Genomic DNA, 20,004 nt, shown 5'->3' with positions numbered 1-20,004 from the left:
ATACAAATTTCACTCAATTTACGCCATGCCAACTACCTTGATTTAATAAACTGCTCATCTCAATCTGGTATTATTAAAAGATGTCTAGACATACTTGTTTTAAAAGCCTCAATCTATAGAGTCAGAAGGATAAAAGGGTAAGCAATCTAACACGGTTAGCAGTAACATAAAACTAGCATAAACATCGATATAAGAACTTTATAAGGAATTGCTTCTACTGAAATAACTTTCTAATGATAGGACAACCCTGTAAGCTGTTCGCAACTTATGCAATGAGACTGTCAACAAAGCTACAGTTTGTTAATGTAAAAATAGAGTGTGGACCATCGGCCAAAGCGGGTGATAAGGGTATAAACCTATCATTGTTCTAAACCTGCAGGTAGCACTTAACAATTTTTTGCCAAAACCAGAAATTTCAATTGGTAGAAAGAAACCAACATATAGAATTCAAGCAAACCATCTCAGACCATTATAAAAGGTTCGCAGTAAATTAATTGCTCTACTACAACTGCTATGAGTAGCTGAACAAGAGGCACTCTCAATGACAGCAGCAGCACTCAAGGCCACAATTTTAGTGTAATTTCTATCAATTAAATGAACACAACCCAAAGACCTTTAGAATAGATGGCAATTGCGCGCTTGAAGATATACATAAATCAACCTAAGAAATAATTGTTTTCATTTTTATCAAAATAATAAGAGTTTCATATCCATTCTGCTGGCAGTCATTGTATGGCAATGTTAGTTGCTCTCTACCGCTGGGACATTTATGCTCAATGAATCACATTTGCTTCATAGAAAATGCATAAACTAGATGTTGGGTGAAGCAAGCGAAGACACGAGGAGCAGCTGTAGTGTATCAATCTAAAAACTTATTTAATGAACAGGCATGTTGGTTGATGAGGTAACCACGGCGTACAAGTAACCAACACCGGAAATAGGCATGTTAGTTGATGAGATAACCACGGCGGACAAGTAACTAACACTGCAGCTTCACAATGCTTGATTTGTACAACACACTTAATACAGAACCAGTTTTGATCAAAATAAATGCCAACAACCCCATTAATTGTAGGAATTTCCAGCGAAACCTTTCCCAAATGATCTTAATAGTCTTAGATAGCTTCTGCCAAATTACAACAAGTGATATCACATTGTGCTCTTCCTCAAACTACAGCAGACTATAACATGAAACTACATTTTATATTTTTCAAAACCTGCCATGGCACGATTGTCATAAGTATCTTTTTACATTGAAGTTCTTGTAAAATGTTCTAGGTGGGTAAATCAATCATGTAGCAGGAATAAAAATGAACACAAATTGTACAACAGCAATCACGACAGAAACAAAGATGTATTCTGCGATAGCAAGTTCTTACCTTGACACTCCCCAACAGGTATCCTATCAGGAAAAAAGAATAGACTGACCATTGTTGCATAATAAGCATGGTCATGGAAAGTGTACAAAATCACCTGCCAAACCTTCTGAAAGTGTCAATGTCCTTACTGACAACTGACTATGCACAGCTGTCAGCGGTTGCAATAGGCTAGCTTATGTCCACGGCTACCTGACATTCGTCAGTAAAGCTGTCATAGAGCTCGCATGAATAAAAACTAAACAACTCAAGTTATTGAGTCTAATTGGCTAACGGAAAGAGAAACGCAGTCATCACCCTATCAATAAGTATCTTAAGTAAGTATATAGAAAGTCACCTTAGAATGCTCTGTTTCACAACAACAAAAACCTATATCCACGTTGATGTAAAAGCATTTACAGATGTGTGAAGAACATATACAATGCCAATAAACAAATGTGCAAAGCGAGTGGATAAGAATATAAACAATATGTAATAGAAGTCAACCAAGCAGACAATATGGCACGTTATGACAGTTATGAACGCATGTGTATAGAACACATGTGATGCGGTGCATTTAGCGCGATATAATTGTCAATCAATGAGCCTCTGAACTGATATTAGTACAACTAGTTGTAGGTACCAGCAAATATTTTAACTTCGGAATTATCACTAAATATGAACCCGATGTCTATCTACCCAGTGAATAGACAGGATAGACAAAGTTGGAGTTATGAAGTTGAACCTAAATTTTCCATGCTTTTTTTATTTTGCTGTTTTGTTATTGCATGCGTCGGACCAATCTGCAATGTTTGAATAGATTGCTTCAACTTTTATGACTTGAATGTAGGTAATCTTGCTGTAGAAAGAAGACAGAGAAACAGGTAGCCGTACACCCTGGTGTCTCTACTCCCTATTAATTAAACATGATTTTTTATTCAGTGCCAGGGTTAAGCAGAGGTTAACAATGGCTATACGCTTCAAATGACATATTCAAACCATCCAATCAACTGCAAACTCCTATTTCTGATGTGTGACTGCAGGTTGACAACTTTGTTATTTTTGAAGAATAAATAGCACATGGAATTAATGTTTAATCAAATAGCGTATTGAAGTATATACCATAAAAGTTATACCATTTCATAATTAATGTCTCCCCAGAGCCTTGTTCTCTGTGATCACAAATTACTAAAGCGACTATGTGACAAACTAACAGTCTTCAATATGTGGGATGCTATGATCATCGTGGGTTCAGAACATCCAACCAAATCAACCAGTCTTCGAGGCTGCTATGGAGTTTTGCAGAACAAGATTTTAGACAGATTATTGCAGATCTCTACATACTAGGTAATAAATAACTAGGCATATAATGTAATCGCAGAGCTGCGAGAGTGACAACGCCTATAAAGTTACCAAGCAATGGTGAAGTGATGTAATAAACCTCTCTGTATGCATGCACAGTTGAAGTTGTGGAGCGTTAAAAAAGTGTATGGTGAGAGGAAGGGTGATGAACGTGTTCCCAGAAGATAATAAATATTGACAACCTTCTAGCTGGCAAGGGGATGAAGGTATACTGCAAGCTCATATATACTATAACATATATATGTACCTATATATATATATACTGCTGACTAATATACATGACTAGATAGTATTATATATAATAATAGAAATTCCACCTAGTTTAAATTACAATTAAATGCTGCATGACTCCATCACCATCTTTCGTGACGAACCTAAGCACTGCCCACCTATGGTGACCTAACAGTAAGTAATCTTGCTGTTAGGTCAATGAATAGCAATCTTGCTATTCATTGCTTAACTTTATTACTATTTGAGTAATAAGTACTTCAGTCTTTTCATATAATTTAGTTTTTTATATAATTTGACATAATCTATTTGTTATGTGTAGTTACCAGCATTATCTACTAAAACTTGTTACAGCTGTTTAATTTGTGGAACAAATAACACTCTACTCTTATGGAAATATTTCTTCCAACATGCGCAGCAGATTATGAAACAAATTAACTTCATAAATGGAGTTGAACGGTATCTTAAAGTTGCCAATAATATCTAACTTACCTGAATTTCACCAACGAAATAAATCCCTTGAGCTGAAAGTTAGAAAAACAAAGCAACATATATGCAATTAACAACATGACCACCTCTAACCAGTTAATTTATTTTTATATGCATATCACATATGTACAGATATACTGCGTACATTCATATGTGTATCACATATGTACAGGTATACTGCAGACATTCACATGTGTATCACATATGTACAGGTATACTGCGTACATTCACATGTGTATCACATATGTACAGGTATACTGTAGACATTTAAGTTTCAATTAATTTTTAAATTCAACAAAAACTCTTAGGAAAAACAACAAATTCAGATGGTAATGCTAGCGGAAATCTAAATTTCAAAAAGTATGGTGCTGTGTGTGAATTCAATAGCTCAAGAGTATCAGATTATGGAGTCTGAGAGGTACAAAGGCTTTACCGTCAGCTCTTGCGTCATGCATTCGTCTCGCTAGGCAACTGCACAAGATTACACCTCCCCATATAGATTTACACAGAGCCCGAACAATGGATCATAATTAGATAGAGGGACACATTAAATTAAAAGAAAAGTAGAAAACGTGAATAGTATGAAAAGCATGCGATCACCATTGCCATTTGATACTACTGAGTAGGAGGCCTGCGCTAGCCACCCCCTAATATTTACATAAAACAGAAAGCCAATAAATGTTACTCAAACCATAGCTATCGGAAAACTTTGACCAAAATGAGTATGATTCAATGAACAATATTTGTGTACCAAGCTTTTAGAATATATCTTTAATAAAAACATACTGCGGTACATAATTTATAAACTTAAATTGTAAAGAGAGGCCTTCTAAAATAGTAAAAGAAAAAAGGAGGAAGGGATGAGGGTGCCATTAGCCGAGCTGACCTCTCATGGATGCAATAGCTTGTTCAATAGCTGGCATCTGTTCATCAGTAACACCAGAGTCTCTATACAGTATAAACTGTTCTACAGCCTCTGATATATACTTTTTTATCTGTTTGGAGGGGGTGTTAGGAGCACGTGCCATCCTCTCACAAGCTAATGCATAGTTCTTATGAAAGTATTTCGGGACTGCTACGTGAGTAGTGAGTATCGACTTGTATGCCTAAAAAGAGATGTGAAACAGACTAGAATAAAACTATAAAAGTTAATTTACTGTACTCTTTCCCAGGCCTTACATCATATGCTTAAAATCATTTTCAGAGCCAAATAGCATTTTCAGTCGCAATAATGCACAAGAAAACACCTAAAATAATTCAAGAGCAGATAACTGCGAGTCAACTGGTAAATGTAGTGCCAAAAATTAAAAAATGGGGCAACTCAAAGGAATGCTATGTAATCTGACTGCTAGAGTGACATTCCATAGACAAATAGAATAGCGGCAAGGAATTTATCAATTGACTAGTTCAGTTGATGAGTATTTATCAACATAAATGTCTACGCGTAGCGAGAGATGAGTCATTTGAGCATCCGGCACCATTGTAACACGAGACACCCATACCTCATACGCTTGAGAGAAGAGCTCATACTTGATAGTAATGTTTGCTGCCTCATCCGCAGCTTTATAGACGTACGTGGCCTTCGACACCCTGAAATACATGCACCGAGACAAGATGTTAAAAGGGCTGAGGGTCAGACCCTAGTTAGGTAGCTAAGTCAGCAACAAGCGCTGTAAAAGGCAGGTACTTTACCTTTGCAGCTAAACTGTGTAAACTTCCAGTAAACCGAAATAATAATAATACGTGATAAAGATATGATAAGTAGGAACTCGAGGAGAGAGCAGTTAAAATATAAAGAATGTGACAGCACTGTTCCAATTCTCACCATTTCAACTTCACGAGATTTTTATCTCAGTCGAAACTCGACACATAAAGTTGACCGGTTCCAATATTTGCTTTGTATGTTGAAACGGTGGTATGCTGGAGCACATATTCCAATAAGAATATTTTGTATTTGGTTTAATTTGTTTTACAACTCAAAACCTAATCAGAGCTACCTAAAAAGTAGTTACATACACCATTAAAACAGACGTATTATATAGAATACAGTAATTACATATACCATTAAAACAGATGCATTATATAAAAAACAAAGTGCAAAAAGATAAATTATATGTATGAAACTAAATAAAGTATTTATCTACCAAAAGAGTTTATTTATTGTGAGAGACAGGCAAATGGAGTTTAGCTTTGGTGACACGGTAGACAGACGGGTGCATGGGTGAAAGGACCGATAGAAATATGGAGATAGTCTAACATAGATTATAGGAGCTTTGAAGTAACGTATCTTAATTGTTTTTGTTTTCTATTGAATACATTTTACACTTTAATTCTAATTATGGTGGGTAGACTCTCTACTTTCACTAGTTTCAGCCAGTCTTTCACTCGCATCACTTTCATTTTTCTCTCTCATAACTACTGCATTTATTCAAAAAAAAATTTTTTAAATTATTCCGGAGATGTTTGCCTACATATTACATTATTTAGTTTTTATCATAAAAAAGTATTGCTTATCTTTTGTCACAACTACTGCCACTAGAAATAATTGAAGAATAGAAAATGATGTTGAAGACTATGCAGTCACTGTAGAACCAACCTACATAGAGAACTGCGTTCATATGTACTGACTAACAATGTTTAGAAAACTATGAACGTATGCAGGAAATTACGTCATATGTCGACACAAATATCTGCTCAAGCTTTACATCACATACCAACAAATTCATATATTGAGATTATTGTAAATTGCGGTTTAGTAAAGCAAAAACATATTCTGCAACGTTTGCTATTCATCGCTTAATTGTAAACCTGAGCGTTCAGGGAGATGATAACTTGAATTGGAAGCTTAGCAAGTAGTTGTCACTGTAAAACTACTGCTATACTCGTAATTATCACTGATTATTACTATTAAGACATTCCTCTTCACTTCCTTTTCATTTACAGAGCGGGACAACTCCAAAACAGAGCTTACAATATCTTATTTTTCAGAAACCTACATGTAGTTAGCATCATTGAGAAAGAACATACTTAGCATTCCACATTTCTTCATTAGCGACGCTTTCCCAGGATCCACTTCTCAACCTAAATAAATAATCGGCCATAAAACGTGTTGCATAATCTATGCACAGCAATTGAGCAACTTTTTGTTTATCCTTTCCGTACTAAAAGCCATGAAACTTGATCTGAATACATCAGAGGCATCCAAAAAGTTGATTTGCAGTCATAGTAATCATAGACAACACCGCAATGACTATAATAGCATAGTAGCAGTTAGCGTGCAGACGTAACAGTTGGGCTATCTCTGTCATTGTTGGTAATGCAATGAATATTATCACAAGTGACATGCTAACAAAAATGGTTGCATATATCTAATTGGGAAAGCAGCTCAGCAGCACCCAGAGTTTCGCTATATAATTTTTAAAAGGCTCTTACTTCGTGTAGCTTCTGCTCCAATTGTCTTGGTATGGATGGGATGGCTCAACCCACTCACTCCACTTTCTGACAACCTGGTGACACGGTCCATAGGGTAGCAGCTGATATTTAGAAGCCCAAGAAGACTCCTTCTCCTGCATGCCGATGCAGACAAAAACTGGCCTAAAAAGAAGAAGATAGGAGTTGTGACATCATGACAAGCTGTATTAAACCCCGCCACTACATACATTGTATTTGTATACATGTAGTCTGAGGAGGTACGGTGCAGAAATGAAAGGGGTTTGTTTCTCATAAAGGGAGCACCCATCATCTCTCTAATGTCACATAGAAATGAGAATGTTCTTGTTGCTGACTCCGGCCTAGATGTTACATTTAGGAGCGCTGACCGCACACACATGAATGGCTCTTACATCACACATTCTCTCTACACCCTCTACACTCATCTCTATCAATCAAATTAACGTCTCAACTGTACTCTCTCCTAATCTTTCTGCAAAGCTCTGAAGACACAGCATTAAGTATCGTAAACAATTCAACTATTCGAGTCACCTTTTGTCGATATTGGCATCCAGAAAGTTGAGCATGGTGAATATTACTAGGCCATCGACAGTCCGTCCCGCTTGTTTATACCAACGATTGCCAGGGAACGTGACTGAGGGATAGAGGTGAGCCAGTTTTGGAATGAACCATTCATACGACATGAGCTCCTGCTCAACCAAAGTAACGTCTGTTCTTATATTTTCACAGAACTGCATGTACCTGATAACAGAGAGTGTTGAGCATAGTTTCAAGAAAAATTGACTGACAATCTAAAAAACTCTCTAAAACTGATGTATAGATAAAGTAAACGTAAGAGCATCAGAGAGAGCATACAGATAAAGGAACTGCGAGGTGAGCTAGATGAAATGATTCTAAAACAAATAATCTGTGAGGAAGGCAAAGCATTGTAACTATGAGCTAGAAGATCTAGATATAACAAGTTACTTTAAGATTTGGTAATGTAAAGACATGAAGGATATACATGTACGTAAAGACATGAAGGATATACATGTACGTAAAGACATGAAGGATATACATGTACGTAAAGACATGAAGGATATACATGTACGTAAAGACATGAAGGATATACATGTACATAAAGACATGAAGGATATACATGTACGTAAAGACATGAAGGATATACATGTATGTAAAGACATGAAGGATATACATGTACGTAAAGACATGAAGGATATACATGTACGTAAAGACATGAAGGATATACATGTACGTAAAGACATGAAAGATATACATGTACGTAAAGACATAAAGGATATACATGTACGTAAAGACATGAAGGATATACATGTACGTAAAGACATGAAGGATATACATGTACGTAAAGACATGAAGGATATACATGTACGTAAAGACATGAAGGATATACATGTACGTAAAGACATGAAGGATATACATGTACGTAAAGACATGAAGGATATACATGCACGTAAAGACATGAAGGATATACATGTACATAAAGACATGAAGGATATACATGTATGTAAAGACATGAAAGATATACATGTAAGTAAAGACATGAAGGATATATATGTACGTAAAGACATGAAGGATATACATGTACGTAAAGACATGAAGGATGTACATGTAGTCACACAGCTCTGTGCATTGGTTCTTTCAACTGAAGAAGGTTTGGTTATCAGTAGATTCAAATCAAAACATGAAGCAATGTAAGCGATGCTATCATAATTAACAGACTAAGGGAAAGGCACATACACAGACACAGTCATGTACAGAACAATGCACAAGTCATGAAAAGAAAGTAAAAATGACAAGGAAATTCAATGAGACAGTTACCACAACTATAGTAGGAGTCAGCTCTGAGTCACCGGTAACTATGGTAGAAGTCAGCTCCGAGTCACTACAACAATGGTAGGAGACAGCTCTGAGTCACCACAACTATTATAGTAGAAGTCAGCTCTGAGTCACCACAACTATGGTAGGAGTCAGCTTTGAGTCACCACAACTATGGTAGGAGTCAGGTCTGAGTCATCACAACTATAGTAGGAGTCAGCTCTTAGTCACCACAACTATGGTAGGAGTCAGGTCTGCGTCACCACAACTATAGCTGGGGTCAGCTCCGAGTCACTACAACTATGGTAGGAGTCAGCTCTGAGTCACCACAACTATAGTATGAGTCAGCTCTGAGTCACCACAACTATAGTAGGAGTCACCTCTGAGTCACCACAACTGTAGTAGGAGTCACATCTGAGTCACCACAACTATAGTAGGAGTCACCTCTGAGTCACCACAACTATAGTAGGAGTCAGCTCTGTCTCACCATAACTATGGTAGGAGTCAGTGTTTAAATATCGTAGCAGCGGTATGTGTTGATATTGCGCGTTTAAGAGAGAAAAATAATTCATGTCTAGCCGGTATAACAAAATGTCTGATACGGTATTTAATACATGTGAATATATTGTTCATATTACTGACTTGAACCAATCTAACCTGCAATATGCAAATGCTCATTTATTCCGAGTGGCACTTATTATACACAAACCTTCAGCCAGTCTGATGACAAAACTATCTCAGAGCAGCTTGTAGAGACCTTGCTAACTGTTGACTGTAGACTTTAATACTGTTATTTAGAGAAAAGGATGTGGAGACACAGAAGACTGACCTGAGAGTCCCAGAAGGAAGGTCTCCTTTGGTGAGTACCAGAGAGTTGTTGGGAAATGATGAAATTATTGAGCTGGCAAAATCCTTTACAGTTGTATCCGAATGGTGATTGCAGTGCTGCCAACCACGCGCCTACAAAGCACACAATGTGATAGATGTTGCAGGTGCTCTGCAATCATGCTTCAATATTTAATAGCGCATATTCACGATTATATGCATCAATGTTCGTAAATACTGGATTTAAATACAGAGCCAGCCATTGAGTAAACGCGTGTCACTAGTTAATAGTTAGCACAACAGGAGGCTATTTCCAAGTTAGTTCTATTTGGTGAAATTTGTGACAAATAAACCTTAAATTTGATTTTTCAATTCAAAAGCTCATTTTCAAACTTACAATTAAATTTACCCTTTAAATATAGACTGGTTTTCAAAACTTAATAGCTTGTAAGTTTATTGGTGTATGTTCAAAACTGCCCTAGTACTCATAAGGTAACTCTTAAAATAGACTAAGGACAGCAGTACTCAAAGCAAACATGTATTGAAAATATTGTACTGAAAACCGATATTATTCCACAACCTGTTGGTTGAAAAAATACGAGACAAAAACATATTGCCAATATGCTAAGATTAATTGTTCAGAGTTGATCTACAGAAAAACTACATAATTGATATCATAATTCTTTATATCAGTAAGAAAGAATTTTTATTTACAAAAAATCTTGGTGAATAGACTTTGTATTGCAACGATTCAAACACAAACACGTGACTTTAGTTTATGAAATACAATTTACAGATTTTCTTGTGAGTGTATTTAGCTGATTTCAAGTCGTAGACAGTATATAACTTGAAATAAGTACATAAAGGTGTATGTGATGTGATCATGTCTGTACAGATTGTTATCTTCAACCATTAAAAAACGAATTGTTCAGAATTTAGCCTACATAATCATTCAAATAAATAATTTTACAACTGTTTGGTTTACATATTCAAAATCAGGACAAAATGAGGATTAATTTAATATATAATTTATGGCTATTGACTAAATTCACCATGAGGAACAATGTTGTATATGAGAATTTTAGTTTTCCAATGAAGGAATCAGTTTATTCCGCACGCCACTGTATATACGTGTACATATAGCTAGTAGCTCTTCATAAAGGCCTGTGTTTTTTGCCTGTTTGCATAATGTTCACTCAGGTGAACAAAACCAAGTTCTGGCTCTAGATTCTCCAGCGAAGTGTTGAACTACTCTCTACACTCCTTTAAACTTTGTATGTATGTTAGAGCACTTTTAAAACAGTTAAAACGTTAAGTTCTCAAACAAAATTTAATTTTTTTGCCAGAGTGGCGTAAGAACATCTAGTACAGGACAAGATAACTCCAAACAGACCCTTGACAATCTTTTAAAAAACGTCTGGCTTTTTAGAAAAAGCCGAAATTAAAAGTTCCTGTTAATACCAAAAGTAGGAAGGAAACTACTTTTCATGTTCCTTCCCTTACTACTTTTGGTAGTAAAGAAACATTTTCTACACTAATCATCTTAGAGCATCTTACAATTTGATGACTCCAGTATTTCCTATTCTAATAAAACAAGAATTATCAAATATGTAATTAGTTACGGCTTTAATCTGGAGGAATCTAGCTTGTAATACATATTTTAAAGTACTTTTCAAACAGTTTTAAAACCCGACAGCTAGCAAATGCAGTCTCTGATCATACGTACCAGACAGACGGTGGCCAATGCAAAAATGAGTGCTACTTTCATCATATGAGGAATCATCAGCTTTAGCCTACAAAATACAGAACTTTCTAGAATACAACCTACTAAATGCCTGAGCACTCATAACAACCAAAATGGCAAGAATAAAGTTTGAACAATGGAAACAAACATGCAGTACAGCCATTGCTACTTTTGATTATCTTGTTCAAGTATCGGAGTAGAGTGAACCGAAGAAGCAGGAGGAACTCTTCGGTGCCACTTACTTCACTTCAAATTACAGTCAATATGCAATGTTTATATTTCATATTATAGTCCAAAATAATTTAGTTTTTCTTATACACCGGATATACCTAAGCTTCAGTGCAACTGGTGTATCCCAGACACAAAGCCTGCCTACCCTAAGCCTAACCAGTGGAACATACCAAATATATAAAAACTTGCAGCCCATGGCAAATAGAATAGCCCAGATGAGGTTTGTCTGGAGCCAGAAGCGCTCAACCACTTCACGCATGAGACTGTCAGAAACATCGAGGTTGGCTCTCCAACAGAAGAAGGTCACATAAGATATAAGAGCCGCGAGCATCGTCTGAACCACACGTCGTATGCGTTCCTCGCTAAACAACAGCGACAAGGATGGCAAGGTACAAAGAGAAACAGGCTTATCAAGGATAAACAGTATTAATAGCTGGCTTCGCTATTCTTGTAGCAGCCACTTATAAAAACTTAATGAATTTGGCTCTACGCCAGTAATTTGTTTTGCTTAGTTTCATGTTATTTCATTAGAACATCCACCTCTTCTCTTTTAGTCAATATATTTATTTCCTGTAGCCACTTCTTGACCAATCAACTTTGTACAACTACATTATAAACACAACTATATTATACACATTTACAACTATATTATACACACAACTATATTATACACATTTACAACTATATTATACACACTTACGACTATATTATACACACAACTATATTATACACACAACTATATTATACACACTTACCACTATATTATACACATTTACAACAATATTATACACATTTACAGCTATATTATACACATTTACAATTACTTTATACACATTTACAACTATATTATACACATTTACAACTATATTATACACATTTACAACTACATGTACTTTATACAGCCAAACCTCGACTTGAGATTCCCTCTGAATATGAATTTCTTGACAAATGACACAAAAATTGAGCAAATGTTTCTTGACTATAATATCTTGACAAATACTATTCAACACACAATGTAGGAAATTTATGAACACTTTACAGTTTTTTAAGCAGACGTGAAGATAGCAGAAGTTAAAAATAAAACAAACAATAATAAGAGTTAGAGACAGAGCAAGTTAAGGCCATGTATTTCTATCACTATATACATGCCCTTTACCCTTATGCGTTGCAGAGCATGTCTTGAAGGTAAAGCAGCTCTAAAAACCTCTTTAAACATTAATAATTTAATTATCTTTTACATGTAATTATAGTTTGTACAATTAAATTTTTAAAGTCTTATATAACAGATTTGTTTTAATGTTTTAATGTTTTAATACAACACGTTCTTATCAGAATATTTGCTAGAAAGTAAAGCAAGTTGGACATACCAATATAAAGCAAATGTTGAAATAGATTAACCTCATATATCAAGATTTACAAAGTACAAGCATATACCTGCATCAAACACATATCCAAATTATACAAACACACATCTACATTAAACATACATGTATTTACGTTACACATGTGTACACCTAATTACAGTATACCCTAGGACACTTATGTATTCGCGTCATCTAACTTTCGCATTTTCGCGGAGTCATCCTCTCGCGAAAATGTCATGTGCGAAACTAAACTATCATAACGAACGAGCGAAATTAAATAGCTTTGTTCATTGATATCCACAATAAAATCGTCATATTAGAAATTCAGGTAATCTCCGTGTGTGGTTGGGCTGATTGAGAAATTTCTGGTAAACTCGTTATAGCTAATACACCGAATGAGCAGCATGGCAAAGCAAATTAAGATAACCAGTTTTTTTTTGGAAAAGCCAAGACAAATGAAGAAGATGATGACATTAGTTTAGTCACCGAATTTGTAGCTGATGACGATGAAAGTCTGGTAGGTGAAGTCATATTGTAGTGATGAATTTTATTACCAACCAAAAACAATAACAACCCTCACCAGGTCCAATCATGTTATATAGTTCTGGTTGTGAAGTTGGTTGTGAGGGAGGGAGGGACCTAGACGTCATTAATAGTCCAAGAAACAAATGGCAGCAAGCGATCAAATGAATTATCTATCTCACCCATACATTTCTACTTGCGGTTTACAAATACAAACTAGTCTCAAATCGAAAACTTTTTCTTACTAGCGAACTGGACCTGAGGAATCTAATCTGTTTGTTCCACTGCATTTATTTTCACATCATTATATTTTCGCACTCATCAAAGCCACGAAATTAAGTTGCAGCGAAATTTTACTCTGTGTGCTACTCATGAAACTAAATACTTGCGAAGTAAAAGTGTCCTAGGGTACGTGCATAAATCTACATCATACACACGTATAGCTATACCATACTCGCATATAGCTATATCATGTACATGTACAGCTAAAACATACACATGTATAGCTACACTTGTGTATGATATAGCTATAACATACACACATATAGCTATACTAAACACATTTATAGCTATATCATAAACGTGTATAGCTATAATATACCCATGTATAGCTATAACAAACATACAGCTATATCATACACATATACAGTTATATTATAGACTCGCATAGCTATATCATACACACATCTATACCTATATCATACACACATGAATTCATACTATAGATGTACATGTATTTACATCATATAAACAAACATATAAGTCAAATAGTCACTCAATGCTTTTGCAAACCTCATGTAAAATCAATTGAAGGAGAGAATATTTTTTATATTTTTTTTTATGTTTCCTTCACAACATATATTCCATAAAGATAACCAGAAATGAAATAGAGACGGACAAGCAGGGCCTAACCATACCTATCAATAAACACCTGGACTATTCCTAGACATGCCAGGGCGTAGCCAGCATGAGTAAACTCATACATTACGCTACGCTTATATTCAATGAGGTTGGCCATGAATCCCTGGTGTACTCCTTCCTCTTTCTACAACAGTAAAAACAAACATTAGATAGATTCTAGTAGTTTGCCCAGTAACGCACTATATTCTGTACTGAGTCTCTTGAACAGATTGCTGACATCAGAGGAAGGCAGCAAAATAGCGCGAGTGAGAAGCAAGAAGAAAACCCCTGATCACCAAAACTAACATCATGAATCTGAACGTACCTAGAGGAACCAAACAATAGCTTACAGGATGAACAAATGTTAATAATACCAACAGTTTGCTGTTCATCATCAACGCACCTAGAGAAGCAGTGATTGTCTCACACAGTTGGTAAATATTCACATAATTAGTGTTTGAAGTATTATTAAGCATTAGCCACGCATGAATACTATCAAATCAATTGTTCACAACTAGCCAGAAACTAACTAAATGATAAAAAGCAAATGCACTTGCCCCGAGGCTGAAGCTACCATACTCCTCCCGAAGAAAATGAGAAAGGAACCCTTGGAGAGTCGTCTGATCTCCCCAACTCCATCTAGCTGTATTTCTGTATGATGATAAATACAGGTAGAAGTATGGACTCAATCCAGCAGCCCCTGAAGCCATGGCTGCGAGAATCAAGGCTAAGTTGAGTTCCTGCAGCCGTAAAGCATGATATACCATGAAAATATTTTGTCTGAACTCTATATGAATATGCTACATGGAACAAGGTGGAACATAAATCAACATCAATTGTTTATTAAATCTACAAATTTCAGATTTATGCATATCAAAAACACTTTGTTTTATAATAAATTCTATATTAAATTTATAATTTCAATAGTCTTGATCAAAAATCTGTATCTTTAAGCTACAATTTATGATCTACACTATAATTTGTTTTATATATGCATATATATCGGTATTTTATTGTTTATTTCAAATAGAACATGCGTGTATATAACATTTCAACTCTGTAAACAACCTTGGTGCTTTTAGGATGTGATTTACTGTAAAACCTCTAATTGACCACCACCTCTATTTGAACGCCACTCTCCAATTGAACGCCACCTCCATTTGACCGCTACTGACATTACTTGAACTTTGCGAGCCCATAATCCCAATTGACCAGTAAAAAAGTGTCCGCAAAATCGTATTAATAATGAATCATTTATATCAATAACAATTAATTCTCTAGTTGTCCAATTCCAAAGCTTGTCGTTTGTTTCGCTAAAACTTTGAAAGCAACACCACAGCAATAATCAATAACGGTCTCAGACTGGTAGTAGGTCTCTGATTAACGTGGTCTTTTCACTTCGAAGTGGCCTACATATATAAAAAAACGGCTTAAATTTAAGCTGGTAGATGAACTTTTAAAGTAACGCTATAGAAATAATTACTGTCTCAGGCTAATACTGGTTCATTGTTTAACGCGGTCCTGATGCTTCAAAGTACATGTACATATACATGTATAAAAACGGTTCAAATTTACGATGGTAGATGGAGCTCTGAAAGCAACGCCATAGAAATAACTACTAACTGTCTCAGACTAATAGTAGTTCCTTGTTTAACATAGTCCTAATACTTCGAAGGACATGCATATAAAAACCGGTTCGCAAGTTTTGGACCAAAGGTTACATTTCCCTAGCATAATTTTATTGTGCTAAATGCAGCGTGTAAAAGTTTTGCTTTGCCAAAAATTGTTTAGACGCTAATATCGACTAGTTCAGCGGTGCAGAAGAAGAGTTGAGGGCAGAAGATATTGTGGAAGGTATTGGACAACTAGATGTTCGTTCCAGAGAAAACAACAATCAGAACGCAGCTATCTGAGCAAAGGATGGAAATATTGGTGTTTTAAAAACGTTAATTTTTGTTTCTGCATGTAATATAATTATGATTCGTTTATGTCACTTGTTCATGAATACATATTTTATCATTTGATAGTTTATTATTGTGCAGACTTATAAATAGGCTTATCTAGCGGCTATCTTAACACGGCTTACAATGGATTGATGCTAAATAACTCCAATTCAATTGCACATAAAAAAACTAGTTTTGGCTGTAAACTATAGCAAACATATCAGTGAGTACAACGAGCCTTCATTTAACAATGGTAAATATAGATATAAAATAAAAATATGTTTTAAAATTTAGAATGAAATAAAAACTGAAAATGCCAACAAATTTCCAAGAAAGACACAGGCTATGACATCATCGCAGGTCGACTGCAAGCAATAGATATCAACTGGTAGACATATATCTTGGTTTCTTGATGCACATTTATTAAGAGATCTTTGACAAGTTAGAGGTAAGCAGATTTATTGCATCCAAAATGTTTAATATCGCTCCACCGAAAAGAGAGCAAAATATGGGCAACACTCGCTTCGCTTCACCCGTAAAAGGGCTAAATTTATCTACACTATATACTATTCTATATTCTATATAATTTATCTATACTATTCTATACTCTCAGCTGCTCAAAAGAACAGAAGAAAGAATACATATACACGCACTTTGCTACAGGAAGAATTATAAGTACTATTACATATTTTTCTTCCTCTAGATTATGCCTTATTTAAATCAGTAGTGGACTTGAAATGGTTGCTATTCATAATAAAAGGTTATTGTTTGGAAATCTTTGTTATCACAAAAGGCTATTTTCTCCTATTGTTATATTTAAGATTTCATTGAACAGGTACAAACTATTACACTAATAAGCACCCCTCCTTCTTTAGCTCTAAGTCACACTAGAAATTCTTCACAACTCTCTAATAGAAAGTAGTTTACCTTTGATTTGATGACCTTGTATGCGACCCGAGAGACAATAGCTGGCAGGTACAACACAATAGTATGCTGGTTGGTCAACGCTAGCCCAGAAAGAAATGCACCAAGACAGACAGCCTGAAACAAATGATACTCACGTGTATGAAGTTATTACCTTTAAGAGCGTAATGGTCAGTCTATATAAATCTCAAAGTTTGTATTTCGGTTTGACCAGTTATAGCTATTACAATCTTGGAATGAAGAGTGCGTATCGCGGCAGATTTAGTCTCGGAACCTCCTGTTCCCCAGACACTATACTAAACCATTGAGCTACACGAGATTGATGGATTCATTGGTCGATATATGTCGCTATCAGAGTGAAAATACGCTACCACTCTCCCTCATGGCACAGCGCTCTCCGTTATGGCACAACGTCATTCTACGTATTAGTAAGAGCTGCAGATAACGAGTTGACTTAAATTAGCCATTGACAATCTGCCAGGCGAATAGCAAGTGGCATTGTTTATAAGCTGAGTTTATAAGTGTGGCAATGCTATCACTGCTTACAAGCTGATTTTTAATACCCGTGCACCGCCTGGCATTCCGCTGGTTGACAATAAACCTAATCTACAAGTCTGCCAGTATATTAGAAAAACAATGTAAAAAATATATTTCGTGTTTATATATAATATGCGCTCTCTTCATCATACAATTATAAACAGTGCTGAGAAGGAAGTTCTAATCTACTTAAACTTAAAACAGCTTTACTAATTCAGACTCTTACATATTTTCTCTCCTCGGCCCGTCTTGCAACCTCAAACTGATGTAAGACAAGAATAAGAAGAGTGGTGAAGAGATTGTTGAGAGCGAAGACCTCTGCAGTCACGGCCCAGGTCCAGGTAAGTGGACTAAGTGAGAAGATAATGGTCGCTAATGCACTCATAGTAAAACTACCAGTCAACCTGCAATAGGCACATTAGTTGAAAGCAGCGGTTATTGTAAACAGGCTGTAGTTGCAATTGAAGATTGTAGCGCAATTGAAGATATAGACAGACTGTACATGTAGTTTCTATAGTGCAATGGTAGATTGTGAACAGACTGTACATGTAGTTGCCATAGCGCAATCGTAAATTGTGAACAGACTGTAGTTGCTATAGCGCAACTGAAGATTGTAGACAGGCTGTACATGTAGTTGCTATAGTGCAATTGTAGATTGTAAACAGACTGTACATGTAGTTGCTATAGCGCCATTGTAGATTGTAAACAGGCTGTAGTTGCTATAGCGCAATGCACTAAATCTACATATTAACCATACATTTGTTGAAAAGATTGTCTGTGTATCATTGCACTGATTTAAGACTGACCATTCACGAGTGTTAGAAAATGCATTCCGGTAGCAATACATAATATCACTGTGGAAAAACTGCAAAACGTTCTGTACAAAGTCGATTAGCATCAACAACATAGACAAAGGTATTGATAATCTCACCATTGACACGTGATGTAAAGAGCAACTGAAGCAGAGGCTGCAGTGGCACATGTCAGCAGGTTGACACTAAAAGCTGCATTGAATGGTAAGATAGACAGAGTTAGCGATGAGAGGATGGTCCAGAGAGGATATCCTGGGGGATGGGCAACACCCAGCTCACAAGCTGCTGACAATAGCTCACCTAGATCATATACCAAGAACATATTTTATGAGTAGCCTCCCAATCATGATAAAAGTTGTTGGTATCCAAGAGTTTGTTTCGGATACCAACAACATTGACCAGAAACTTCGACTGTTAATTTCCAGGACATAGAATAGTCATTGGCTGACAAGTAGCGGGCAACATTTTAATTGAACAATTAATAGTCAAACATATTTTCGCTAAACTTAAGCTACACGTTTGCAGTCTTTGTTTAGGCATTTTCTAGCACATTCTCTTTTTGTTGGCGAAAGTACATCAAACTCATCTCATTACTAACAACTGACTGACTCTAAAGTCTAAAGTGTAAGTTCATTTCTGCAATGCATTACCCCTGTAACAGTTACGTACAGGTTAATATTACTGCACACCAGGACGGAGACTTCTATCAAATGATACAGTGTTACTCAGTCTATATCAGGTTCAATTACATTTAGACACCATAAAGGTAATGATAAATTTATATAATTCAAAATTGTACGCATACCAGAATCTCCTCCAGGAACAGAAGGGTAGGCTGTGTAAGCATATACTCCAAATATTCCTAGATATAACCCTATCGCCATTTCCCAAGACCACTCGTAATGGGGATCAATAGTAGTGGAAAATGTTGTCTTCAACACAGAAGCATCTTCTATCTTCCTAGAAGGGTGAACGTACATGTCAACAGTCATTAGACAGACATTTTTCAAGAATTAGTTCCCTAGTGACATTCATCACAAGACAAATATGAGTGCTCCACTGTCCTTTAGAAAATGAATGGTTATTTTGTTTCATGAATGCTCGAGGTCAATCAGAAACTTTTAGTCTTTAAACTGCCACTCAAAAACTTGAGCTAAACTGAGCTGAGGCAACGCCAAGAAAAGTGGACCGGTACGAATTCTTACATTTTTAGTAAACTGTCATATAAAACACTGTGACACAAAACACATATAGAGCATTAGTAGTAAGTATAGAATGCAAATGTTGTGTTAGTCTGACACAAATGGGATCGCTAGGCTCGGTAGTGATTAAGCAAATGGATCAATCCAACTAACCTGTTTTTCGAGCCCAGTTTTTGAGTATCTTGCTTCTTATTTCTCTTGGCCATTCTTTCGCACAGATTTTATCAGTAACAAGCAAAGCTCATTTGTTTTCAAAAGTGGTTCTGTAGCATAAATATGTCTG

General features: G+C 35.9%; 1 protein-coding gene across 1 annotated transcript; it reads right to left on the bottom strand.

The window, feature by feature from the left end:
- Nucleotides 1–3,527: 3,527 nt before the first annotated feature.
- LOC137393562 (protein O-mannosyl-transferase TMEM260-like) lies at nt 3,528–20,004 on the bottom strand. The gene is made up of 15 exons (XM_068080169.1): nt 19,875–20,004; nt 19,325–19,479; nt 18,639–18,819; nt 17,934–18,111; nt 17,174–17,287; nt 14,857–15,043; nt 14,321–14,444; nt 11,688–11,879; nt 11,269–11,335; nt 9,547–9,677; nt 7,416–7,625; nt 6,867–7,028; nt 6,462–6,515; nt 4,937–5,024; nt 3,528–4,540 (listed from the first exon to the last, which is right to left on the bottom strand). The coding sequence occupies exons 1-15, from the start codon at nt 19,925–19,927 to the stop codon at nt 4,307–4,309; spliced, it is 2,130 nt and encodes a 709-aa protein (XP_067936270.1). The 5' UTR covers nt 19,928–20,004; the 3' UTR covers nt 3,528–4,306.

Source organism: Watersipora subatra, chromosome 4 (assembly GCF_963576615.1).
Source record: "Watersipora subatra chromosome 4, tzWatSuba1.1, whole genome shotgun sequence".
NCBI classification, from domain to species: domain Eukaryota; kingdom Metazoa; phylum Bryozoa; class Gymnolaemata; order Cheilostomatida; family Watersiporidae; genus Watersipora; species Watersipora subatra.
This window is presented reverse-complemented; position numbering and strand designations above follow the sequence as displayed.